The 26,407-nt window shown below is 45.8% G+C and overlaps 1 protein-coding gene across 1 annotated transcript in view; it reads right to left on the bottom strand.

The window, feature by feature from the left end:
• SHISA6 (shisa family member 6) overlaps nucleotides 1-26,407 on the bottom strand; it is a 214,315-nt gene that overhangs the window by 8,627 nt on the left and 179,281 nt on the right. The window contains exon 4 of the mRNA XM_030461941.1: nucleotides 9,257-9,319. Coding sequence (XP_030317801.1) covers nucleotides 9,257-9,319 — 63 coding nt within the window. The remainder of the gene's footprint in view (nucleotides 1-9,256; nucleotides 9,320-26,407) is intronic.

Genomic DNA, 26,407 nt, shown 5'->3' with positions numbered 1-26,407 from the left:
CAGCACCAGGATGATCTGTCCCACCCTCTGCAACCCCCGACCCTGCCCACACAGCCTGGTGAGGGGGGGGGAAACTGCTCTGTCAGAATAGGGGTCCAGCACCTGCACCCCATCCTCTGGGCTGGACAATTGACAGCCAGTGGCAGAGAAAGAACAGCCCAGCTCTGCCAGACCATTGTTTTGTTCCCCCTTCTGAGAAATTACAAGGCACTTTCCTACTAAATTTAACAATGGTGAAAATTTCCTCTTAACAAAGCAATAGCCATCTTGGATAATAAACTCTTCTTCCCTTTTGCTTATGTATGTCTCTGCCCTCCTGGAATAGGGTTATTGTCTGGCAAAAAAGAACATAGCCCCAAGTGAGGGTATAGCTAATGTGTCATCTCTCTGAGAACATTATTTTCCTGCTGATGACTTCAATCCATGTCTAATAGACTGACTGCAGGATTAGGAACTGCATCATATTCATCAGGGCTCTGGAAACAATTGATTAGATATTATCCAGTAAACAGAGACTATATCAGCATTTAAACTATGTCTCCACTCCTGTTTGTGCTTGTGCAGCAAGGACCCTGGGGTAACATCTCTTTGCAAATTTCTCAACCAGAACCTGTATCTAATTTCCATTTTGCATGGAGGTTTGGACATGCTGAAATAACTCCAGTCATATGTATGGAATTTGTGTTCAGTGCCAGAGCAGGAGCATTAATTGACTGCTTGCATGAGGTGTGTGAAATTAAGTGCCACACTTTTATCTGATGGGCTTGTGCAGAATCAGTTCATCTTCTTACTGCTTTTTCCATCCAGTCAGTCAGGAGCAGACCATAATGATTCTGCCAAATGAGAAGTCACCTTGAAATCCACCACCCATCATTCAGCAGAATAAGGGATAAACTGCAATGACCAAAGATAATTTCAGATGTCTTTTGCATAATGTCATTTGAGAGAAAGATCAGAGAACAGAGACACTCTAGTAAGGAGAAATATCTTGTGCAATTTATATTCTGGAACCACTTCATCATGAGTTTCCTTTTTTTTTTTTTTGGTTCTCCTTGGCTCCTAGGGGAGATGCACGTTGTAACTAATTAACTGGATGTAAAATAAAAGGCTCTCCACATTTCCTGCAAGGCAGCTGAAGTCCTATGATCCTCTGTGTCCTGGCATCCCCACTCATTCTAGTCCCACTTTGCCTTCTGGGCAATGGGAAAATGGAACTACTGGAAAATGGACAATGTCCTGTGGTTACTGGGATTGCCTTTGCAAGTCAGCATTAGTCTATGTTTTCTAGGTGCCATGATGTGCCTCTGACACACATTCCAGATGCGGTTTTCCAGGTTATTTGCAGAGGAACACAGGAAATGAAGCTCACCCAGCTCGCACGCACAACAAAGATGGGAACACCACCCAGCAGTGGCATTTCTTATGGTCTCTAGATTCTCTTTACTCCAGGTTCAAAGCCACCACACCTTTTTAAAGCCAATTCAACATCTTAAAATTCTGCCAGCATCTCTCTGATTAATTCAGCAGGAGAGGGCTCAGGTCCACAGACATTCTTCATCTACTCAGCACGGGTGGCTTCACAGTACTGTGGTCAGTGTCTTGTTGCTCCAGTCACTGGAAGGGTTTGTGGCATGGCACAGCACTGCCAAAAAACTCATTAGGATGCACAGTGTTGACACAATAAGGTCAGGAAGGGAGCAGGCATCTCTGTGGAGACACTTCCTTTGCAGGTCCCACGCCTCCTCTTGGACAGTTCACAAACAATATCCATGTATTTTCTTCATGAGCCAGAATTGCTGAGCAGGTCCAAACCCTAATGTATTTCCATGAGAACCAGTGGCCTCATAGGCAGGCTCAGAGAGGATCCCCTGATGAATTCCAGCCAGGTCCTTCCATGAAAACTTGGGAAGGTGCTGCCTTGGAGCAGAGCAGGAGAGTTCTGCACCCACAGACCCAGGAGCACTACCTGCAGTGCTCCTACCTGCAAGAGATAGACAGAGGAAGGTGTTCCCTGCTGCATCCTGTATCCTGCAAAGATGCACTGTGGTTGGCATGGCACCTGGATGGATGTTAGGGGTTGCAGTTCCCTCTGTGCTTTGGGGGCTGCAGTTCCAGCTGGCTGGTGAGTGGCTGTACAGATTCACTCCTCTGCTCCAGGAGTGCACTCGACTGCTTTGGGATCTCTGAATTGAGGCAGATCCCACATTTCACTGTCAGGGCTTTGCTAACTTTCTGCAAGCCCAGGGCTCAGGAGCAGTTTCTGGATTTCTGGAGCTGGAGACTCAATTGTAGAGATGAGACCTGGAGTCTTCTGGAAGTACCTTGTTCTGCCCCTCTTCTTGGAATAGAGTTTCTGTTTCAAAGTGTGTCTACAAGAGATACAGAACCTTTCAAGTACAATAACAGGACCAGATGATACCCAAGGAAAAAGAAAAAAGAAAAAAAAAAGGTCAATTTATAGCAAAGTTTTAAACAAAGCTTAAGAGGCAAGAGGGATGTGCTCCAGATTTGCATATGAGTCTGCACATATGTTTTGTGAATTTTGCAAGACATTTCAACAGATGCCTTTTAAAACATTCACCCAGAGAAAGCAAACAATGTCACCTAGGAGAAGCTGATACAACCAAGGCTCCTGCTGCTCAGCTCCAGCTCAGCACAGCTCAGAGCACACTCTGCTCTCCCAGCACTGAGCTTCTGCTCGGTGGTTTGAAGGCTCAGACACAAAGACTTCTCCAGTTCTGATGCAATACCCTGCAAGGGATGGTATTCCTCAGGAAAATCTGGTGGGAGCAGGTGGTAATTAGTAGTCTTCTGTGCCAAAATGGAGCACCTCCTGAGCCCTCCTGGAAGTCAGATGCTGTTTCAGCAGGCAAAAAGCTGGTGTTCACACACTCAGATTAAAATTTATAAGTACATCTCCAGTGTTTGAGGGGGGATGATCTGTGTTTTAACACTTCACTTTTTTTTGTTACAAACACTGTTATTAACAGTCCTTTGCATCTCTCACAAAGCATGTCAAAGAGGTTTATACAACTCCAGGTCAGATCCTCGGTGGTGTAAATCAGCATCTCCCCAGTGAAGAGCTGCCCTCCTTTGTATGAGCCCCAGAGGTGGGATTTTAAATTCAGTCAGCAATGGAAAAGCTCTGTGTAGCAGGATGGTGCTGCCACTGGGTCTTTGAGGGCTGAGAGCTGAGCAGCTCTGAAGGGGTAAGATGCAGAGACGCTGAGCTACCCCAGCACATTGCAAGGTGATGTCCTGAAATCCTACAGTGTGCACACACCTGCAGGCCCTGCACTCTCCAGCCTTGGCAGATGACTTGGTTCATCTCTCTTCCCACTTTCATTAAAGCCCTGATGCTTTGCAGAAGGAGCAGCCTACGTAATGTGCCTGTTTATTCTGTAGGATATATTCTAGAGATCTGATTATCTTCTAATTTCCTCCTGTATATTTCTACAGGGGATAAATCTAATTTAAACAGTCTGTAATTGTTACGATTTTGTAAACAGTGTCTTAAACACAATAGACACAAAACTCTCAACAAATTGTTGGACGAGATGTGACAGTGTAGGGAATCATTTTCATATCTTCTGGGATTGTCCCAAATTGAAGCCTCTGGTCTGATGTGAGAAAATTGATGCAAGAATTATTTCAGCAACATATCCCCCAAAGCCCTATTACTCCATGGGAAGGAAGATGCCCTGGATTTTTGAAATGAACAAAAGAGAATGAAAGAAAAGGAAGGAAGGAAGGAAGGAAGGAAGGAAGGAAGGAAGGAAGGAAGGAAGGAAGGAAGGAAGGAAGGAAGGAAGGAAGGAAGGAAGGAAGGAAGGAAGGAAGGAAGGAAGGAAGGAAGGAAGGAAGGAAGGAAGGAAGGAAGGAAGGAAGGAAGGAAGGAAGGAAGGAAGGAAGGAAGGAAGGAAGGAAGGAAGGAAGGAAGGAAGGAAGGAAGGAAGGAAGGAAGGAAGGAAGGAAAACCACACACATAGATGCATAAGTGTATAGGAATTGGTTTAAAGTTGACATGGGTATGGCTATAAAATGAAATTTGCTTCAATGAGAGCAAACCCAGACATCAGCTATGGAAAAGTACTTGGGTGATTTAAAAACTCAAAGTGAAGCCATTTATTGCATTTGTTGTGGTGGTTTACCCAGTATTTTTTTTAGATGATTATCAAATGCAATGAGCTGACATAAAATTATGATAGGAACTTCCTATTAACTAGATTACTTAGCACTGTGCTTGTCATTTATATAGATGTAAAGAAAATGTTAATGCAAGATTCTTTTGGTTAGCATAAATTAAATATGCACTAAATATAATGAGATTAAACTTCAGTAGCAGTAAAAAATTAAGTAATAAGCTTTACTGAAAGTGAGCCCAGGCAGTCAGCATATATTTCTGTTACAGCTAATGCTGCACTGCCTCAGTTCTGTTTTCTGCACCAGCTGCTTCCTCCCCCCCCCCAAAAATTAATGTTTTTATAGGAGTAAACTTTTGTGTGCTTATTTTGTATAAAGACCAAACAGCTAAACAAGATAAATTAATGTATGACAAGATTTACCTACATTTCATATGTAAAATAGTTGTGCTAGCACTTGGACAGTCACCTTCACCTTTAAAGATGAAATCACTGTGTTTCTAAAAAATTGCATCAGAGTTTTTTAGAAACTTAAAATCTGCAGGTGATGTAAAACTGAATTCTAAAGCTAAGGAAAGCCACCCCAGGCTTCTGATTTCAGTGGAATTGAGGGCTGAAGCCCATCACTGGAAGCAGAATTTAGGCTGAGGTTTCTAAAGGACTGTAGATACCTCCCATAATGGATAATGGAACATTCCTTTAGTGTCATAGAAGTGAATTAGGTGCAGGAAAGGACCAACACCTGAAGAAAATCAACAGGATTCTCTAAAGTGTGGGATACTTAAAGTCACGTTGGTTAATTCAGAGCCCTCAGCCATAGCAGAAATGAAATGCTGGTGTTGCAGCCCATGGGTTGGCAGCCTTACCCACCTGCCTGTGGTCATTTCTCTCAATCTCCACTGCAAATTGTCTTCCCCAACACATCACATTTTCAAAACCAACTCAGACATCTGATTCACCCCTCTGTGAACCCTCTGTGCCAGCCAGGCAGGGAGAAAAGGGGTGACCTTCTCACTCTGTGTGCACTCTGCTGTGAACCTCACTCTGCTAATTAAATGATAGCAGCCTGACAGAACAGATTATATGTGAGCCCACCATTAATTAGGAGGTTGTTCTTTCTTCTTGCATTGGAAGAAGTAACTCACAGCAGTGCTCCTGCTGCACAACACTCTGTCATGGGTGTACCCCTCCCACTGAGAAGCTGAGCATCCTCCAGGCCAGGTCAGAACAGACTCTTGGGGAGTTAACCCTGGGAACTTGGAGTTGAAGCTGAACAGTTCATAGGACTAAACTAAAATCTGCATTTATTTTATTTTATTTTTTAATTACAGCTCCTTGTGAGCATAGGTTGTACTTTTCCCCTTCAAATTTGCTTCTTACAGATAAAAAAACCTGCCACAGAAACTGAAGGGTGTGCTCAGCTCTGGTGCTGATAAACACAACATGCATTGAGAGAGAGTTTATCCCAGAGACAACTGCAGGGAGCAGGAACAGGCAGCAGGACAGCATCCCTCCAGGAAAGCAGATGTTCACCATCCTCTACTTTTCTGAGCTGAACAAAGAAAACCTTGATGCTCAGGGTCCAGTGGGCTGTTCTTGGAATGCTGTTTGGTGGGATGGATGCCCCTCTGCACACCTGGATCACTCCCACACACCATGATCCTGTTATGAATCCCAAGACCTTTGGGGAGCTGAATGGGTGGGTGCCATTTGCTCTCCTCTTTCAAAGGACTGACCAGCTTGGATAGGGGAGCACAGGGAACTCTGCTGTCATCCCTTCTCCATGAGGGATGCTCCTGCAGAGCCCTGAGCCCACAGCTACATTGTGGAAAGCCTCCTTTGCTCAGTCTGGGGTTAAATGGGTTTGGAGACTCATTGTTACTGGAATTACAGAAGGTAAGAAAGACATGAAGTTCTTATAATGATGGGAGAGAGATCATCAGCCCACAGCTGAGCAGCTGAGCTCCCATCTTGTCAAGTTCCAACAGTTTTCAGCAGTTTCCAACAGCTTAATCTTTCCTTCACGTGTCCCAGGTCAAGTGTAAGCAGTCCTTGGGGGCACTGCCAGGAGCTCCTCCAGGCACAGCAAGGACTTTCTGGCTCTTCATCCTGGTGCTGTTTGTTTGGTGCCATGTCACCTCCATCTGCTCTTTGCTCTCTGCCGGTAGCCTGAGACCCTTTCTCTGCTGGTTCTACTGCAGTTTGCAGTGAACTGAACTTGGGTTGCCTGCACCACAGGGCATGTTTTAGACCTCACACTGGATTCTGTTCCTTCTTCTGCTCCTTTCAGATGGTGTCACTGCGTGCTGGGGGCTACAGACAGGCTAAGAGATAGAGATCATCAACGTGGTGCTCAGAAATGCAGCTCATGTCCAGTTACACATTTGCACAATCACCCACAAAACATACACCATGTCCTCCCCAGAAAGGCAACCAAATGAATCTCGTGGTGTTGCTGAACTATCTCAGAATTTCAGCAGTAACTATGGGTGCTGCAAGTTCTTTGATGTCTTATTTGAAAGGTTCCTTTCAGACTCACCAAGCAATGGCTCAGCAGAAGCACACATGAATATCATGAACAAGAGTCCATGACCATACTTATAGCTTAGGAATAAAATATAAGTCTGAAAAAATAAGTCAGATGGTTATTTGTAGTCAGATCATTCAAGTCACTTTGTACAAGCAAACTGTTAAGACACAGTAAACACAAGAAATGAGTGGAGATAAAAAATGTGAAAGTTTCTAATCCGAGATCACAAGTATTTATGCTTTGATTTCTGTCTCTCAAGTACATAAAAGAGAAAAGCATCTGTCAGGGCCAGAGGGAAGTTTAGCATCTTGTTACCTTCAGTTATTGAATGTGCTAAGGACCTGATGATGGAGCTACATGAAACCTTCTGGGCAGAGACAGAGCTGAACAGGACTCATCTGGCTCTGCTGGGGTGGATCTCAGAACCCAGCATATGCTGGATTTGAAGGACAAGTAGCTCAGCCAGGGAGCAGGCAGTACCATTTCAACCCAATTACTCATCTTTTTTCTTCTTTTCTTTTCCTCAGGAAAGTAAAAAGAATTGGAGTAAGTAGTCTGGAGAGCATCTGAGGTTGTCATTCAGGTTCAATAAATACTCCTGTGTTAATGCCAGGTTTAAAGCTGATGTTTTTTCTCCTATTTTGGGGGGGGAAACAGAAAAAAAATAAACAAGCCTAATGCTGTAGTCTTGCAACTGAAAGAACTTGCAGGCAGAGGAGCTGCCTGGCCCACCCTCTAGGAAGGAGAAACACCAAAGGTTTTAGGTGCCCTTTTTTTTTTCAAGGGCATTTGTTCTGCTGCTCTTATTTGCAGTATGGAAATTTCTATGCAAGAACACACAACACGTAACACATCAATTACAGAACAGTTACCAAAACCAGGTTTCAAAGTGAAAACCAAATGCCAGAGCAGAAAAAAGAACAGAGTCACAAGAAGTGGGTATTAAGATGAGATTCACTCATCTCTTACTGGTTCCCCAGCAGAAGGAAAGGTTCCAGCTGCAAAAGTTGGAGGAATGCATCACATTCAAGGCACAAAAGGTGCATGGAAGAGCAAAGACAAGAACAAGACAAGGGAGCAGCAGAAGAGGTAGAAAAGCAGAGAGGACCTGGGGGTACATCCAGAGGTTGGACTCTTTGCATGGAGATAGGGGCAAGCACCAATTTGGGTGGTAGTGACTGGGCTGGATTTGGATGGAGCCAGGAAGCTGCAGGAGATGTGGCAGTGTGGCCCTGTGGTCACCATGATGCACGGAGGGAGCAGCTGCTCCTCTGCTTTTCTGGGGCCAAGGAAATCAGAAGGCAGGGGAAGCTGTGGCAGAGGAGGCAGAAGGGCTGAAGGGACAAGGCTGTGCAGAGACAAGCAAGGGTTTTGGCCGTGGAGGATGTAAAGAGGCATCTCCAGGCTGGGATGAGATGGGGAAAACAAAGGGAAAAACAAATGGGTAACGTTGAATAAAGTCTAAATTTTTTTTTTTTTAACTGGCTAAAGAACGATATGGGACATCCCCAGGTTTATTAGGTTAAGAGGGATGGACAGAGAGGTGCCAAGAAGTGTGCTGAACCATACGCTGAGGTAGAACAAATGAAAACTGTGGTTTCTTCAGAGCTCAGCAAGAACTCTGTCAGAAGGGATATTAGCAGATTTGAAGCTATTTGGGTACAAAGACCAAACCTAGAGAAGCCTTGTGGGATCTCTGGAAGGGCTGCTCTCACCCTTTAGAGGGCTGACCAGATACGGTGGTGATAGGCAGCCCAGGACACCTCCTGTGAGCTGTCACTTCTGAGGTGATGGGGACAGGTCAGTGCTGGTCCACACTGTGAAGGGCACAGGGGTGTGAAAATGTTCCAGGTTTCAGAATTTCCTGGGGTCAGAGATATGCCATGTTTTCATAATAAAATAAAGGGGATTTGGAAGGGTGTGAGAGCAAGTGGAACAAGCTGAGAAGAAGCACTGCTGTGTAGTAAAGTGGGAAGGAGTAGTCTTGAGCCTCTTCATGGTCTTTACCTCTCCTACATTACTAGAAACCAGAGAGGCATCATGGAGTGAACCAGGGGTTTCAGTATCCCAGCCAGGCCCATGGAATGGAGGCTGCACAGCTTGGATTTAGCTGTGAAAACATATTCAGGCCACATATCATTACACCTAAATCATCTCATCATGGGAGCCCTTGCCCTGTGTTCACTGTCCTTCCAACATGTCTTAAAAATACACACAAGTAGCACTATCAGTTGAGGGGCTCGGCTGACAAGATGGTGTTTCCTTTGGTTATAGTTTTAACTGTTTGCAAGAATTAGATCTGACACCTTGCTGGTGTGGAAGGGGGAAAGGAGCAAACAGACACAGAGAAACACAAGGTTGATAGGTAAAATGAGAAAAGGCTGGGCCATATTTCATCATGCTCGCTGTTTTAAAATATGGTCTGATGTTTAATATTAATGGAAACCATCATTCATGCACCAGAGGAGCATTTCTATTAACATTAAACATACTTTGATACCAGTAAATAGTTTGATACCAGTAAATGTTACTGGCTGGCAGAGGAGACTTACAACGTGTAATTTTGCTCTTTGTTTTTTCTTACCATGAGTAGGTGTCTGGGTGGCACTGTTTAGTATCAGGTGATTATAATTTTGTTCTTGGTCATCTGAAATTCACAGAAGAAAAAAAAAATTGCTGTAAGAAACAGCTTAGCATACCCACTGATCTGCAGATGATAATTACAGCTCACAGTATTCACAGGAAATCTCAGCATGATTAAAGAAAAGAGAAGAAAATGCTTAAGAAAGCAAAAGATTCTGTTATGTAGCTCACTTAAAATTCGAGATGCAAGAAGAACATGATAATGGGAAACTGCTCCCCTTCTGCTGAGCTTGCAAATTAGAGTTATCAGCAAAGGTACAAAGCACGTCCAGACAGGAACAACCCCCCAGCTTGTGTACTGGTATTAGTGGTGTGTGCCTGAGAAGCACTGGAACCCCCAGCCCCTTCTCCACTGCTCCATCTCCATCCAGCATGGAGGTTTCAGGCCATTGGCCCCAACTACATGAGAAACAGACTCCCAGTGTGACTGCAACCACCCCAACCATGTCCTGCTGCCTGCAGGGAAGGCTCAGAAATGCAAGAGGTTGAGTTAAATAGCAGCACCTGTGCTGCAGATCTCCCTCTCCTGAGAAGTGAGAAAGCTGTGAGATCTGATGCATTCAGCACCAGGCTTCAAAGCAGGAGGAACAATCAGTGGAGGAGCAAGTGCTACCCTTGTGCTGAGTAACCACCCTTTGGGTTGCAAAAAACTTCCTCTCTCTCTGTAATAAAACCAATAGATAAGTAACTGCTGCTAAAATTCTGTCATCTTTAGTTTCCAGACAAGCCTTCAATACAGAATGAAATCTTTGTCCAGATATTTACAACCTGTTGTAGTACTATAGCAATACAGAGTTAGAAGAGATTTCAATAAATTTTCTTGGATCTCATGCTTCCCCCCAGTGCAGGATGGGCTGCTCTGATGTCTAGTTTGCTATTCTTAAAAACTTACTCATATTTCATTTTCTCCACACAAGCTCTGTTTGATTCGGTCTTTCTCACTGGTTTTTAGGCCAATTATTTATTTCCTGTCTACCATGGACATGGAGAAAATCACCCTTTTCCCTGCAACAGCTCTTGCTATGTCTTCCCTTAACTTTATTCTTCAAGCAAAACAATTTCCTTTGTGTTTCCCTATAAAACTTGCTTTGTCTTTGGTTATTGTCATTCTAGCATTTTGTGCTCTCTCTCACTGACCTCAGTCCTTCTCCAGGATCAGTCTGAGCCACATTTCTGAGATGAGACCTGATCCCTGCAGAATGGAGTGGCTGGATTTTTCTCACCCTTGTTCACATGACCTTGCATGATATTTTCCTTGTTCATGTCAAGTTTCTGATTCTCTTTACTACTTTTCAAAAAAACCTGATACCTGTCCAATTGTTCTTCAGCATATACAAGGGTTTACGATTCCTCTTTCAGTCCAATGCATAGCATTTTTCTCCATTTGATCAATTTATTTTCATTCTATTTCTCCAATTTATCAAGAACACTGTAAATTCTATTCCCATTCCCTAATGGGCTTATGGTCATCCAGGCTTCTTATCATCTGCAGATTTAATAACCAAGTTTCTTTTCCACTGGTAACAAAAAGACCAAAGGCTAACCACATCAGTTCATCCTTCCACTGGTATTTAGTTACATTCTGTGGTTTTCAGCCATCATGCCACGTGCCCTATAGATGTCCATTAAGAACGTGTTTCTCAAATTGGTCTCACATCATTTCCCAGAAACTGCTGAAAATCTTGCATGATTGTCAATCATGCTGATTGTCAGTGTTAGGTTTATGGGTGGACTTAATGATCTTGAAGATTTTTTTCCAACCAAGGTTATTCTGTGATTTAGGTCATGATTCTTAGCAGAAGCTATTTCTCCCTCACCACAAAATACAGTGAATATTAAAAATAAAACTATCTTGACGTGGTTTGTTTCTGAGAGGTCCATGCTGGCTGCATCTTTATCTCACTGGAAACTTGTCTCCCTGCACAGCATGCTGAATGTTTGTGTACAGCCAGGGACTAAAACTAATTTTTTACTAGAAAACTCTTCCACAAGTAGATATGTCTAGGTCATGAGACATCAGTCATCAACTTGATTATTTTCTTAGGTAACCTGTGTATTCTGTGCTTCTTAAAAGCTATGGGGCTGGAGTCTGGGCTGGTATGTATAGTATCAATCATATTTGATAATGTAGTAATAAATTAATCACATTGGGTGGTGACATTGTCAAGCAGAAATGTGTCCTGATTATCCCTGCTAGACTGGCATTTCTTCATCATAGCCAGAAAAGGGGCTGCTGGGACTACCAGACACACAGCTTTGGAGCAACCTCCTCTATTTGAAGGTTTTTGGTTGTGCTGTGCACGTTAGGGCTGCCTGTGTCCTGAGAACAAATTTTCTCTGTTAGAACTGGTGTTCTCTTAGCAAGTTTATAACATTCCAGAATCCCTGAGGTCACTTTGTCCAAACCCCTGCTGAAAGCAGGGCCAGCTGAAGCAGGCTGGTGGATATTTCCAAAGATGGAGACTCCAAATCCTCTCCCCAGATCCTCCCCCAGTGTTCAACTTCTTCCACAGTATGGAAAAAAATTTTCTTAAATGGAATTTCTGTATTCCAAGTTGTGCTCAGTGGGCACCACTGGGCAGAGCCTGGCTCTACCATCTTTACTTTCATCTGTTGTTTTCATACATTGAGGAGATCTCCCTGAGCCTTCTCTTTTCCAGGCAGAAAAGACCCAGCTCCCAGTCTCTCCCATTACAACAGATGCTCCAGTCCCTTAAATATCTTCCTGACCCTTTTCTGGATCCACTCAGGTTTGCTGATGGCTCTCCTGTACTGGGGATCCCACCACTGGTCCCAGATGTGCTCACCAGTACAGAGCAGAGGGGAAGCATCACCTTCCTTGATGTCCTGGCAGCACAACTCTAAAAGCAGTCCAGGATGTTGGTGGCCTTCTTTGCCACAAGGGCGCATTGCTAGTTCATCTTTAACTTGGTGTCCATCACTTATTTTATTGGTTATTTTATCCACCATTTATTACCATATTTGTAACTTATTAAATCTATTTCTGAAAGTCGCAAACTAATTCATGAGTAATGAACCTGTTGTATTTTTGATGACCTCTCCTTGACATTTGCAGCTGGTAATTTCATTTAGCATGACCAGACTGCTAGACAGCCACTTCTCTCCTGAAAGCCTTAGAAAGTGAGAGATTTCCCCCAGAATTTTCCATCCTCCACGTTTTGCAGCTTTGCCTGTGGTTCCTGTGCTGGTCCCCATGATTTTCAGGCAGGTGGAGGACATGCAGGAGAGCTATGGCCAGCAAGGGCTTCCAGCCTGGCTACAGCAATGCTAATTTACAAATCAAATTACAGAAAGCATCCAGACTTTTTTTTCCTTTTTACAACTAACGTTACTTATACACATAGAGCAGCTGACAGATAAGAGGTGACACAGACACACGTGTGTGTGGAATGGAAAACAGTGGCAGACATAACCTGAACACATTAATTGTTCCAGAAAGGAAAGAGCAGAGGTTTCTCACTCCTGGAAACACAGAGTACCCCAAAGCAGTCACTCTCACAGCCTCACTCCTGAGTGGGACTGCTGTCTACACTGAGAACAATTAACGTCTCACAACTATTGTCTTCTCATCAGATTTCCATTTCACTCCAAACACTTCCCCTCCCCTTTTCCCTTTCCTCTTTTTCCCCTCTAAAAAACACTCAGGCTCTTCCAGGTTCCTGGTAAGAAATGCCATCCAAACCAGTCAGCCCCTGGATTATTGGGATTTTCAGCTGATCAGGCATCTGAATGCAACACCGAGCTTCATTTACCACGTCCCCAGCCTTTTGTCACCACTTCCTAAGCAATTAAATCCTTGCAAATGCTGGCGGTGCCTCTCTGCACCTCTGCAGCTTTATCAAGATAAAGATGTTAATTGCGCAGCCCCGGCTGGGCAGCAGCGTCCCCGGGGCACAGACAGGGAGCTGAGTTCCGAGCTGGTTACTGGGAAATTCCATTAGGGAAATAAAGGTTTCCAGGTGCTACCAGGTAGGACCCACCAGTAAGTTCCTGGCACACCTTAGAGAACAATGAAACCAACCCCAGGGTAGGATGATGCTGGGAGGAGTAGGGCAGCCCCACTCCCACCCTATCCCAGCAGCAGAGCTGGTACTACTTCCCCACAAGTCCCATGGAAGTGGCCCAGCTGAACTGGAACACCATCCAACCACCCAACACCATCCCCAACTGGGCTACCCACCCTGCACCCTCTTGGCCACCAGTGCCATCACCCATAGGCTATAACACCTTGCTTCTGCTGGTGGCATTGACATCCTGGGCCCTGAGGAGTCTTCTTCCAAGTTTAACGCCCAGGGAAACAACTGAGCCTGTGCACCATCACTGAGTCCTTATTTTCTGTCTTCTCCCTGCCACTTCCTCACATTTCTCCATGACTCTCCATGGAGATGACACTTCATGGGCTGGCAGCCCAACACAGCCCAGGTGTGCCCTGCATGAAGAGGTGGTTTCTGTGGTGCCTGGAGTCAGGGCTCGGGCAGCTGTGTGAGAAGGTTCAGATGATTTCCCAAACTTCCCCAAGAACCTCTTTCTAATGTCCTCAGCTTGGGTTTGAAGATAGAGAGGAGGGATCCCTCTGTGAATTCCTGAAATTTTGCTGAGAGTGTACACACATTTTTGAAATTACCTAATCTAGTGTCAGCCGTGACATCTAACGATTGATGTCAAGAAGCTCAAGCATCTTTTCCACAGAGGCTGATAAAACATGAAGCTATAATTTTCCTGGTGAATATGGAGAGTGCTTTATGGTCCTGCAGTAGCTGAGTAACTTCAGTGGTGGGGCAACATCAGCTCCCTCAGACATCTCTGGGCATTGGTCCCCATGAGTGCCCAGAACAAGTCAGAAAGTGTCTCTGGGGACCTCAGAACACCCCTAATGGGCAACTGAAATCTGAGTTAGCTCCAGGGGTGGGACAGTGCAGGACAGCCCCTCATCCCCTGCTTGGCAGAGGCAAATCTCATCTGCTGAGGTGTCAGGCATTGGAGTGACCTTGTCTTCCCATGGGCAAGGCCAGCGGGTCAAATCAAGACTGTTCAGCACAAATCACTCCCTGAAGTGTCTGTTTCAAGGAGCAAAACCCCAGGTAACTGAGTAAGAAAACCTTAAATAGCCCCCAAAACTTTCCCATTGCATGTCCAGGAGAACCTCTTCAGAAACAACCTTTTTTGCATAAGAGCTTAACCTTTCTTTTGGTACTTGGTTTGACTCTCCTCTAGGGTGTATTTTTTGAGTTTCAGGGATTTTGTGTGTTTATTGTTAGTAAAACCAGGATTTATTGTGCTCTATAATAGAAAAACTATCGAGTGTCAGAATATGGACAGAAAATGCTATATTTTCCAGCCTGTTTTTCCTAGTAAAGTTCCTGATGAAAATGGCAAAGCAAAGCTATTTTTAATACATGCTAACAATATTACAGATATATGATAGCTGTGACAGTTATGCAATATTTTACAGTAGTTTTACAGTATTTCTTAAAAGGCTGGGAACTGCTCTGAAATCTGTAGTCGACAGGACAAAAGAAATGGATTAAAAAGGAGAAATCTGCCTGTAAAACACAATCCCTTGCCTTCTGCCTCTCTGGTCTTTTCAGCTACTTCAGCATTTGCCTACCTTCAACCCTGCTCCCCCAGCTGAGATTTTGCAGAGAAGGATGTAACAAGCGGGTTATTTTTCTGATGACAAGATAACTGTTTGGCTTCTGCACTAATGAAGAGAAAATCCCTTTCAAGGGCTAATCTTCCAGACTACTTCAATTCAACAAAAGGCTTCAGGCTCCAGAAACTGAAAGAACTGCAGACCCTGAAAGCAAGCAGGATGGCTGACCAAAAACTCACAATGAGAATGTGAATACTTCTGGCATAAAGCTGCTCATTTATCATCTGCCTGCCCCCCTCTGGCATTTTCTATTCGAAGTTTGTAGTCCAGAGGGGAACCCTTGAGCAAATGTTCTTTAACTGCTGCCATGCTGATCAAGCAAAGCTGAGCAGGAAGGGGCAGGCACCAGCCCTTTGCTCTGCAAAACCTTTTCCCATTAGTTTTGATTAGTCAGAGCTGGTGCCAGACACAGGTCCCAGCACTGGGGACTGTCCCAGGGAACGAGGGATGCTGAGGATGGACTTCTCAGAGCATCCCAGGGATCTGGGGATGCTGAGGATGGACCTCTCAGAGCATCCCAGGGAGTTGGGGATGCTGAGGATGATTGCCTCCTCAGGCAGACCTGCCCACCCTTATCAGAGGTGATGAGCACAGGAACACTCAGCCTGATAGATCATTAAATCCCAGCTGCCTTTTGTGTACATTAGCCAATAACTAATTGCTTTTTACTTTTCTGCTGTGAGTATCCTGTTTGCAGAGTGTTTCTGCACCTGGATAAGGATACCCAGTAAAACTGACCCCTGTGAAAAAGGGGAGGGTAGCATGGGGCATGCAAGACAAAGCCAGGTTTTTAGCTGTTAGTAATGTCAGTATGTCAGTTGCTAAAGGGGATGAAAACGCCAGATTAAAAGGCCGTCCCCAAACTCTTAATTTGATATTCATTATGTCAGGTTTTTGTTCTACCATTCCAGCCTATTTTTCAGCTGTAATCCTGTGACTCATTCATTGAACAGGATGCTCGGGGAATAAGGCAGCTATTCAAGAGTTATTTTAATCCTCATTAAGCAGTGAATGGCCCTGTTCTTCAGTACCCCACACCATCCAAACCCTGTGCTGATTACAGAACTGTTATTTTCCATGCAGGTTTTCCTCTAGTGCTGGTCCAAGCCTCACAAAAACCTTCCAGGCTCCTGTTGCAGGCAGGGTGGGGTCTGCCAGCCCCAGGTTAAACTGAGCCAGGGAGGAACTGTTCTTGCATCTGTAAGGCTTCATTACTTACAAGGAACAGTCGTGGAACACTGGAGTCAGATTTTTTCAGAACAGTTACAAGATTTTTAACAGGATTTTACAAGAATAAATCAGATGTTATTAATCGTAGTGCTTTTGTGGGGAAGGTCAGGCAGGTGCAACTGTTCCTGGTTTACATGTGGGGAAAATGATAAAGGCAGGTGGGTTCTCTTCCCCGTGGTCACACAGGAAGGAGTGGAAATGCTCCCCCAGTCCAGTTCAGCCCCTGGTTGTGAGTCTATCACAACCATGGCTGAGCAGGGCCATGGCAGCTGCCTGGAGCTCCACACTTCTGAAAATAATGTTGCAGGTGAACTTAAGGAACAAGAAACCAAACTGACTTTGAAAGGTTCTAATTAAACGATGAGCTCAGCCTCCTCCAGGCCTTTCACACAAAGCAAACCCTGCTGTTCACCCACATCAGCCCCAGGATGCCCCAGCATCCCCCCACAGAAGCTGCCCTTGTGCCTGCCCCTCTGTGCCCTCCTCAGCAGCAGCCCTGAGGGCAGCCCACCCTGATGCCAAATGGAAGCTCTTACATGGATGCTCCATGTTTTGCTGGCAGAGCAAGATGAGAGATGAGTTAGAGGTGTTACACATGCCTGGAGCTGCTGCAGTCACATCAGCAGGATTTGCACTGTGGACTTCACAGAGTCATGGAGTGATTTGTGTTGACAGGGACTTTGAAAAAGCTCTTCCAGTCCCACCCCCCTGCCATGGGCAGGGACACCTCTCACCAGCCCAGGTTGCTCCAAGCCCCATCCAACCTGGGCACTGCCAGGGATGGGGCAGCCACAGCTTCTCTGGGACAGGGGCTCAGCACCCTCACACCGAAGAATTCCTTCTTAATGTCTGAACAAATCTCCCCTCCAACTGTTTATAACCATTTCCTCTCATTCCATCCCTCCAGGCCCTTGTCCAAAGTCCCTCCACATCTTTCCTGGATCCCCTTCAAGCACCCATTGCAGCCTTCTCCAGGCTGAACAATCTCAATTCTCAGCCTGGCTCAAGGGCAGAGCTGCTCCAACCCTTGGATCATCTTTGTGGCCTCCTCTGGACTCTAACAGTTCCATGTCCTTTTTGTGATGGGGACCCCCAGAGCTGGACCCACACTGCAGGAGGTTCTCCCCAAAGGGGAGCAGAGGGAGACAATCCCCTCCCTCACCCTGTTGGTCCCTGATGGGGATGCAGCCCAGGACAGGGGTGGCTTCTGGACCCCCAGTGCACATCATGGGCTCATGATGAGCTCTTCATCAACCAACACCCCCAATTCCTTCTTCTCAGGGCTGCTTTCAATCCATTCTCCCAGCCCATGGGCAGTGTTTTTGGCTGCAGGAACTCCCTAGGAGGGGCAGGAGATGAGTCTGGTCCACCTGGACCCCAGGCTGCCATTTGGTGCCTGACATCTTGGGACTTGGGAAGCTGCACAGCCCTGACTCCTGCCAAGATCTGCTCTGCCCAAGCAGTGCTCAAGGCAGGTATTTAATTTGGAAAATAACCAGCAAGTAGCAGTTAACACTTCACAGGAAACTTCATCTCAGTCCTTTGCTACTTTTTGACCTCTTATTTGTATACTTTAAAGGGATTTTTTTTTCTAAATTTATGCTTGCTTCCAGAAAGTGTTTAGTCTACCCAGAAAAGGAAGGGTAGGACAGAACCCATTGCTCTGGATGAAGTATTTGCTCCAAGTGAGAGAATTCCTCAAGAAAAATGATGATTTTACACTGTTTCTTATCAGTCAGGTTTTTATGTCAGTGTATGGGTATGTCTAGGGGCACATGAGAGATGAGTGCATGGGTTATGTGCAGGCAGATGCTGAGGTGTACATATCTGTACCACCTGGTCCTCCTGGCAGAAAGGTTGGGAGGGACAGGGGTCATTTCAGTTCTTTGTCTTTGTGGCTTTCCAGCAGGCAGGGATGTGCATTGCAGGCAAAACTGATGGGCATGGTTCATAGGAGGGGTTGAAGGCTGTAGGAGATGAAGGCTAAAATGGACCACAAGAAATCAAGGGAGGAATCAGATTCTGGAGGTTACCTCAGACCACTGAGCTACTCCAAAAAGAAACATACAGGTGGAAATGAATCCCTCTCCCCCCTAAATGAAGCCTGCTGCTCCAAACACCTGAGTAAAAATGGGCAGCACGCTGAGGACTGTTTGTAACAGGGCTTCACTCACAAAAATACATCTCCCCTGCTGAAAACATGCACAAACTCACACGTTCATTCACAGTGAAGCCTCTTCCTCCCACACACACCTTCTGCCCAGTGATGGAGAAGCTCTGTGTATCCCATGCCTGCTCAGAGCTCCCTACACACGAGCAGATTTTACCTTCTCAGTGGATTTCTGTAGATACTCACTGGCTCTTTCAAAAGCAACCAAGTGATAAACTGTGAAAGCAAACTGTCTGGAAAAGACTGGTATGAGAGACATACAAGTTTTGTTGTTAAGTCACTAGAGCTAAAAAGTACACTTACAGAAAAACAAAACCACAAGAATAAGATTTCCCAGTCTTTGCTAAAATGTTATTGTAAAAGACAGCAACAGTGCAACAAAGGTAAAGGTTACACAGAGCTCCAAACATCTCTGTCCAAGGAAACTGCTACTATTTGAAGAATCTTTGGAAAGGCTATTTTTTTGGTGAAGAAATAGGTTTTTTCCTCTGTTTAGACAACAGAGAACAAGGTCTTCCTCGTGCTAACAGCACTTTGCTGGACTCACCAGCAGGAGCATCTGGGAAAGAGCCAGACCCTGCAGGATTAGTTAAATGCAATCTTTTGTGGAACACAGCCACCTATTACACATGGAGAACAGGGAGATAATTGTGTTAATACCTTCGGAAGAAACACAGGGAAGTTCTGGACCCCATGGTATTGGCAGGGAGGAGAAGGAAAGGAAGGCAAAGCACTTCCCCTCTTTCTCTCTCTTTAATGAAACGTAAAGAGAAAGTGAGGATGGAGTCACTGCAAGAAGGGCTCCCCAGAGAGTCCAGTGGGGCTGAGCTGTGCATCCCCACTGCCAGGAAAAGGCAAAAATCTGTTCACTGCTGCAACCTTAGGGAACAGCCAGGGCTGGATGACTGTCCCACCTTACTCTCTCCTCATATTGAAAGGACACAGGATTTAACAGAGAGCTAGAAGCAGAAGTTTCCTGGGGAGGGGGAGGAAATTGGATTCCCACAGAACCAAATAGCTCCAAATAGGTGCTTGTCCTGCTGCCCAGGATATTGCAGGAGGATGCCCAGAGACCACAGTGAGGAGGGAGGGCTGTGAGAGCAGAGATTTTCCATCTTCTCTCCTGGCTGAAGAGTGACAAATGTGTCACCTTACAACCAACAGGATGATCAAGATAAGCAGACTCTTACCTCCTTAACAGATTTTAATTCACCTTCACATCACAGAAATTCACTTTCTCTTAATCTGCCAGCTGGACATGGCCAGCCTCAAGGTGCCTGCTGGGAGGGAGGAGCAGGGATTTTTTCTCAGTATCACTCAGCCCTCTGCTCAGGACCAGGCACCAGAACACTTTTGTTGCATTGTGGGATTGTGTATTCCAAGATGCAGGAGTTGTTTGCATGCTTGTTAACTGCTAAGCATGGCTTTGGGCCAGTACTTTAGAGACAATTAAGAACCTGGCACAATCTAAGCCTGATCAAATTCTTAACTTTAAGCATTGAAGTGAAGTCACCAGCACTAATCAAGCACTTAAAATGAACCATGGGCAAAAGTGCTTTAGTAAGGCAAGGAGAAAGTGGCACTCTGTTAAGGAAGAACTAAAAGCTCAATTTAAATCCGTTCTTAATCCTATCAGCAATTAAACAGATGGTTAACTTCAAGCACCTGCTTAAGTCTAACTGAAGTTACATTAAACAGTGGCTTTCAAAATAACACTTCTGTAGGAATCTCTGTATACCAAAGGGTTAAAATGTAGCTTTTCTACCTTTGGTTACCTTTTCTGTTCTTGCTGTATTTCCATTCCATTGGACTTGATGTGGGAAAAGGTGCCACATAATAATCTTTGAAGGAGCTGAGGACAGATGTACTAAATCTGACCATGTACTATGTTCCTTGTATTCACACTGATCCTTGAATATTTTATGTATGATTATTATTTTTTTTTAATAAATATTTAATTAAAAGGCTCTTTTCCATATGTTGGAATTAGAAATTTTTTGCTTGGCCAGTTCAAAAACTGTTGAAATGAAGAACTGCTAATTTGCTTTAATATTTCATTTTCACATGCTTGCAAGTCTCAATTTCAACTTAGATGGTGGGAAAACTGGATTACTGTTAAAGAGGAATTAAAAGTCACTTCAAATGATAAAATCTGGATGTGTTTATAAGAACTTGTTGTTTTTTCTTGGTAAAAAAAAGAATCCTGGTATCTCGTTCCATAGAAAATGAAACAAATACTTGGGTGTCCAATTATCTCAGTTTTAGCAGAAGTATAGTGGTTTATCCTAAATCTATAAAGCCCCAGGTTCTTGAATCATTTGACTAGGTAGGTTTTTCATCTGTCTTTTCATTAAAGGACAGATCACTGCCTCCTTTTTTGTAAAGAGGCAGCAACAACACTTTGCATCTTAAAGGCCCTGAAGGCAAAAGGCAAACACGAGGCATCAACATGTATTTACTTCCAACCTGTGGTTTTTAATCCAACCCCAGGTTAGTTTTCAGATCTCATTTGTGGTTTCTTTAACATATGTGGCTGGCAATGTTGAAAGTCCCCTGATAACTTATGCAATATTTACTACCTTTCTGTATTGAAACCTGGCAATGTGGTAGAGTACAATATTTATAGCAGTATGAACTCCTCTCCTGTATTTACTCACTCACTGCCTTATGTGGGAATACTTATGTTAGCAAAGCTGATGCTCAGTTATGCTGGCTTTTTAATTGTTTGGGGTTTTAAAATTATATTTCTGCACCAAGCTCACCAAGGCCAAGCAAAGCAGTTCTGTGGTCAGATTAATTGGATGTAAGTGGGTGATGGTGCTGAGGGAGGTGGGCTTGCTCCTCAGCAGTGATTCTCCTGCCTCCTTTCTCTCTGTCTGAGTGTACATATGGGCTTGCAGAAAATTCTCTCTGCTTTTTTTGTTTGGTTGCTTTTCTCACATAGGGCAGTTTTGGGGCAGATCAGGTTCCTGGTCTCACTTTCTGTATGAAGGTGGAAGGAAGGGGGAGCAAGTGGAGGTGGGAAGGAGGATGGAGCTGTCAGAAGCAAATGACCTTTACATCAAGTTGAAGGGCCTGGGATAACAAGTGACTGATTTACTTCAGTGATTCTGGGCATTCAAATATGAAGCTGCTACAGGAACAAAACTTCCTGGTGACCAACAATAGGACCTCAGGGAATGGTAGGAAGATGTGCTGGGAGGAGTTTAGGTTAGATAGAAGGATAGATCTAAGGAAGAAGTTTTTTACCCAGAGCAGTGGAACAGGCTCACCAGGGAACTAGTTATGGCACCCAGGCTGCCTTAGTTCAAGAAGTGTTTGGACGGCACTCTCAGGCACACGGTGTGACTTTGGGATGCCCTACACAGGAACAGGAGTTGGACTTGATGGGTCCCTTCCGACTCGACAGATTCTATGAAACATGGCTGTAGGGAAGTGCTCAGAGGAAGGACAAGCAGCTGCATTTCAATAAGAAAAATTCTGTTTGTTCAAGCTCAATAGTTTTCTCAAGCCTCACCACCCTGTTCTCTGAAAGTCTGCAAACCCCTCTACTTCAGTAACCTCTCCAGGACCATCCTGTAGCTGGAGGAGAACCCAGGCCCAGCTGGACCAAAGCATTTCAGAAGGAGCAAAGGAGTCCTTTTGAGTGAGGCAAGGAGTCCTGTCTACAGCCTTTGGGTCAAATATCCCTGGGACAGAGGATCCCCAGCAGTTGTTTACACTGGTCCCTGCTGGGGTGACCCTGGAGAGGGAGGGACAGTAAAGATGTGAAACTGAAGCCAAAAGAAGCTGAACTCCAGATGAAGTCCAGCGAGGTGAGCCAGGATGGCAGGACTGCCAAAAGCTGTCTGCAAACCCCCAATGACCACACTGCTTCCACCACTGCAAACCCCTCCCTGCAGCACTCACCTCAAAAATGAGCACACAGTAAGTTAAGGGTTGAATGTAAGTGAAAAAACATTTGTCTGGAGTCATCTGGAATGGTGTTCACGCTCAGAGACAGCCACTGAGCCCATGCTGCTCCTCAGATGAGATCCAGAGCAGATCACCCCAGTTAAGCTGCAGACATGTGGACATCCCTCGTTCTCCCTGTTTTCTCTAAAAGGCCTTCAGAGCCTGGGGAAATCCCTTACTTGGTTTTCAGCCTGAAAAACTGGGAGTAGGAAAGGGAAAAGTTCCCTGACTAGCAAAGTGGCTGCATACAAAACAGTGTGCAGAGCATTTTCCTTGGCTGTTTTTCTTCTCCCTTTCCCCTGCTTTACTCTCCATCTGCTTTCCCCCTTCAGTGCTGTCATAAGTTGCCATCCAGATGGTGCTGACACACTGCAGTGTTTCTAGTCCAGATGCAAAGCCTGTCCCTTGAGGAAGGTGACTCCCTCCACAGCAAGAGTGGAGCTGCAAAACTTTACTGGGGAGGCACTTCCCAAAGAGGAGACACAGCTCCTGGGCTGCCAGGAGGAGAAACCTGAGCAGGAGGTGATGTTGTCTGAAACCCCTGTGCAGAGCCTCCAACCATTTGGAAACTATTCAAAAAAACTTGTAGCCCAATGCTGGGTTGTTACTTCAGCTCTTTGTCAAAGACCGAAGAAGCAGAGGTCAGGAACCCCTGGGGCAAAGTGTGAGGTGCTCAGGGTGAGCAGGAAGAGGAGAGGGACACTTTTTGGCACTGCTCAAATTCCAAATACCATCAAATACCTGTGGACATGCTCCAGCAGAGTCAAGGGGATGCTATCCTCCCCTTAGCAATGCTGTCCAGACTTTTCTTCTTTCTCCCACCCTCCAGGCCCATCACTGGTTCAGAGCTTGGGAAGCTCATTCTCTCTCAGTAGTTCCAGCTGCTTTCCTCATGTAGGACCTTTGGAAATCAGTGTGCTGGAGGCCAGTGTCACTTCACCCAGCAGCTTTAGGAGACACCTGATTTCCTCACATCCTGTGTTTTATAACATCAATTTGATGTTGTCAAAAAGCGTTGCTTATGTGTAGGTAGCAAGGTGTTGAGAGCCTGCCAGCCCGGCCCTCAAATGAAGTGGCTAACAGCTAAATTGGGGACAAATTTCTTCCTTGCAGTTTCCATTCCCAGCTCTTTCCTGGAGAAATTGGAGGAAAAGATACATTTCTCCAAAATCAAGCTGGGGAAACTCTACAAGGGCAGCTTCAGTTCCTGTGCCCATTTTCCAATTCTACATACATGTCCCCCTCCCCTGACCACTACATTTGCTTAGCACCATATGTGTTTATCCTGTTATGGTGGGGTTATTTTCCACCCCAGCTGCACTTTTAAATGTAGGAAAGCCAATTTCCTACATTTAAATGTAGGAAAGCCACTGGAGAAATGCAGTTCCTTGGAGAAATGCACAGAGGGCTGAGACTCTGCTCTAGGACAAATAAAGTCTGCTGGTTTTCACATGAAAACCAGTGACACAGAGCAGCTGGGGGTGAGTGTGAGGGGACAGTGTGTTTTCTCTGTGCCTGGAGGGACTGAACTGGTGTCCTGCTGTAGTGGCACTGGTGTCTCTTTTTTTTGGTCCCTGCTCCCCAACCCTACTCTGTCATGCTGAGACAAGGTGTTGGGAGCTAAAGTGACCAACCAAACCTTTTCCTAACTGGATCAGCCTCAGATTTTGGCTGCTCGTGGGGCTGTGCAGCATCCTGCAGAGGGGATGGAAACCCAGGATGAAGCTGCAGTGGTTGCATTAAGCATTGAAAAGCCACTGGCTTAGAGAAGTGAGGCTGCAATCAGCTGTCCAACAGCCTGAACTCAGTAATGGATGGACTTGATGTGATGGGCTGCCAGAAATACAAACATTTCAGCTGTGGTCATGGCCCCTGGGTCAGGGTCTTAACCTTCAGTGGTGCCAAGTAGACCTAATTCAGTTGCAAGTGCACAGCAGAGAAGTGCCCATCAGATGGTAAGGTCCCCTCTGCCAAGGATGGGCTCCAGCCATGTCCCGAACCATCTGCCTGGCCTGGGGCAAGTGTCTGGGGAAAACAGACTTGGAAGTGCCATGCACTAGGTGTGGTGTGGAAGAAAAAAAAATAATTCTTCCAAGGATTATCTAGCAGTTAACAATTGGAGAGAAATGTAAAATCAGCAGGGAAGGGGCTGCCTCAGAGCTGAGCCAACATCTGGTACAGGAGAGGCTCTGAGAACCAATCTGCTTGTTGATGGGCTTCTTGCTCAGATTCAGCCCAGCTTCCATGGCTCAGAGCAGCTTCAGTGCAAACCCACAGCCTGGCAGACTCAATCCTGCTCTGTAAAGAACACTGCAAGACCACTTCTCTGTCACCACCAGGAGCCCTGCAGCCCTGACCTGCCTTACACAGAGCAGCTGACACCCAGACCAATGTTCAATCCACTCCACAGCCAGACCTCGCCTGGGCTGTCTTTTCTCTGGGACCTTCACATTTTTCCACATGACTCTGCTATTCTTCTTGTCCATAAAACTCAGGGTGTTGTGCCAAGCAAACCTGGTCCCACTGCCCTGAGCTCAGCCCCAGTGTCACCACCAGCCCTGGGGAGACTGTGATGGGATCCAGTGCTGGAGGTGACTGAACACAGATATTTCCTGGTTGATCTCCAGGCAGAGCAGCCCCCCTACCCCCCATTGTTGCCTTCTCTGTTGTACCCCAAAAGCCAAGAGGGTGTTTTTTCAGCCTGCAGAAAAGGGGACAGGAGACCCCTCTCCTCATCACCTTCACCCAGGCAGTGCCTTCATCTGCAGTGGAAAGAGAAAGCCCTGGGCCCTGGGAAGCAGGAGCCTTGGTCAGCAGGGCTGTTGTCATTGCTTTGCCTTTCCCAACAGGGGAAGTTCATTGAAAGTCTGATCTCATTTCTCCCTCCTTCTCCCAAACCTTTCCCAGGAGGGACATTGGGAGGGATGTCTGCAGCCCTGACATCCAGGGACGTGAGACCTCCAGGGTGCTGAGGACCCTCCTAAGCACTACAGATGTGCAAAGCCTGAGATTTGCCATCCTGACCAAGAAGGGCCTTGCTCAAACACTGCCCTTGGGCTGAGCTGAGCAATGGGAGAGCCCCGGGGACCCTGCTCAGAGCAGGGGCACAGGAAAGCTGCTGCCTGCAGTCGGTGGCCAGAGGGAAGGGGTTATGGTGTGGACTTGTGGCACTGGGACACTCTGATATCTCCTGGATCCCCTGGACTTGCTCTGCCAAGGTGCAAGTTAACCCTGCATGCTCCACAAGCTCCCTGCACTGCTGCTTCTCCTGCCCAGGCTGGAAGTAAACAATGTTTTCTGTGATCACAGCCCACCTTCTACATCCACAGACTTTTTCCACTTCTTCTTACTTAAAATGTCCCCGACCTTTCTAGAAGTTTAGGATTTTGATCACATTTGCTCTGAAAGGCTTCTGCAGGGGCTCACCCTGGTTTGGGAATCTCCTTTGCCATCCCTCCTATACCTACATACACCAAGCCATTCAGGTTCCCTCTTTTCCTCACCTCCTGCTCTCTCTGCTGCTTGCAGCTTTGCCAGCAGCCTTACAGCACCCAGTTGTCCCTGCCAGAGAGCCCTGCACCCTGCCAGCACGGGTGGCAGGAGGGAGAGCTCCAAGAGAAGACAGGGATTGGGATGGGGGGGGAGAATGGAGAGGGAAACATCCCTTTGTCAGACTTCCTCAGGCCAGGGCAACACTCAACTATCAGAAAATCTGTTTTCATTTCTCAGCAGCTCCCATTGCACAGGAACCCCAGGTGTGGCAGGGAAAGGCTTTTCAGGAGAAAGCTGTGCTAGCAGTTCCAGACCTTGGAAGGATGGGTGAAGAGCCTCAGGGACAGCAGGAGCTGAGCCCACAGCACCCTGGCCCCAAGTCCTGCCTGTTGTTGGCACCAGCTTCCCAGAGCCCCACAAACTGGGTCTTCTGCTGTCCACAACTTGTCTCAGGGAGCTGGGGACTGCTTCTGAATTCCAGATCTAAGATTTTAATAAGCCTTCCATTTTTTGATGGTAATTTTTTTGGTGGTAATTAGGAATTTTTATTAATGGCAACAGGGCCTGATTCT

Source organism: Calypte anna, chromosome 18 (genome assembly GCF_003957555.1).
Source record: "Calypte anna isolate BGI_N300 chromosome 18, bCalAnn1_v1.p, whole genome shotgun sequence".
Classification (NCBI taxonomy): Eukaryota; Metazoa; Chordata; class Aves; order Apodiformes; family Trochilidae; genus Calypte; species Calypte anna.
The sequence above is the reverse complement of the archived record's forward strand: the minus strand, read 5'-3'. Positions and strand labels throughout refer to the sequence as shown.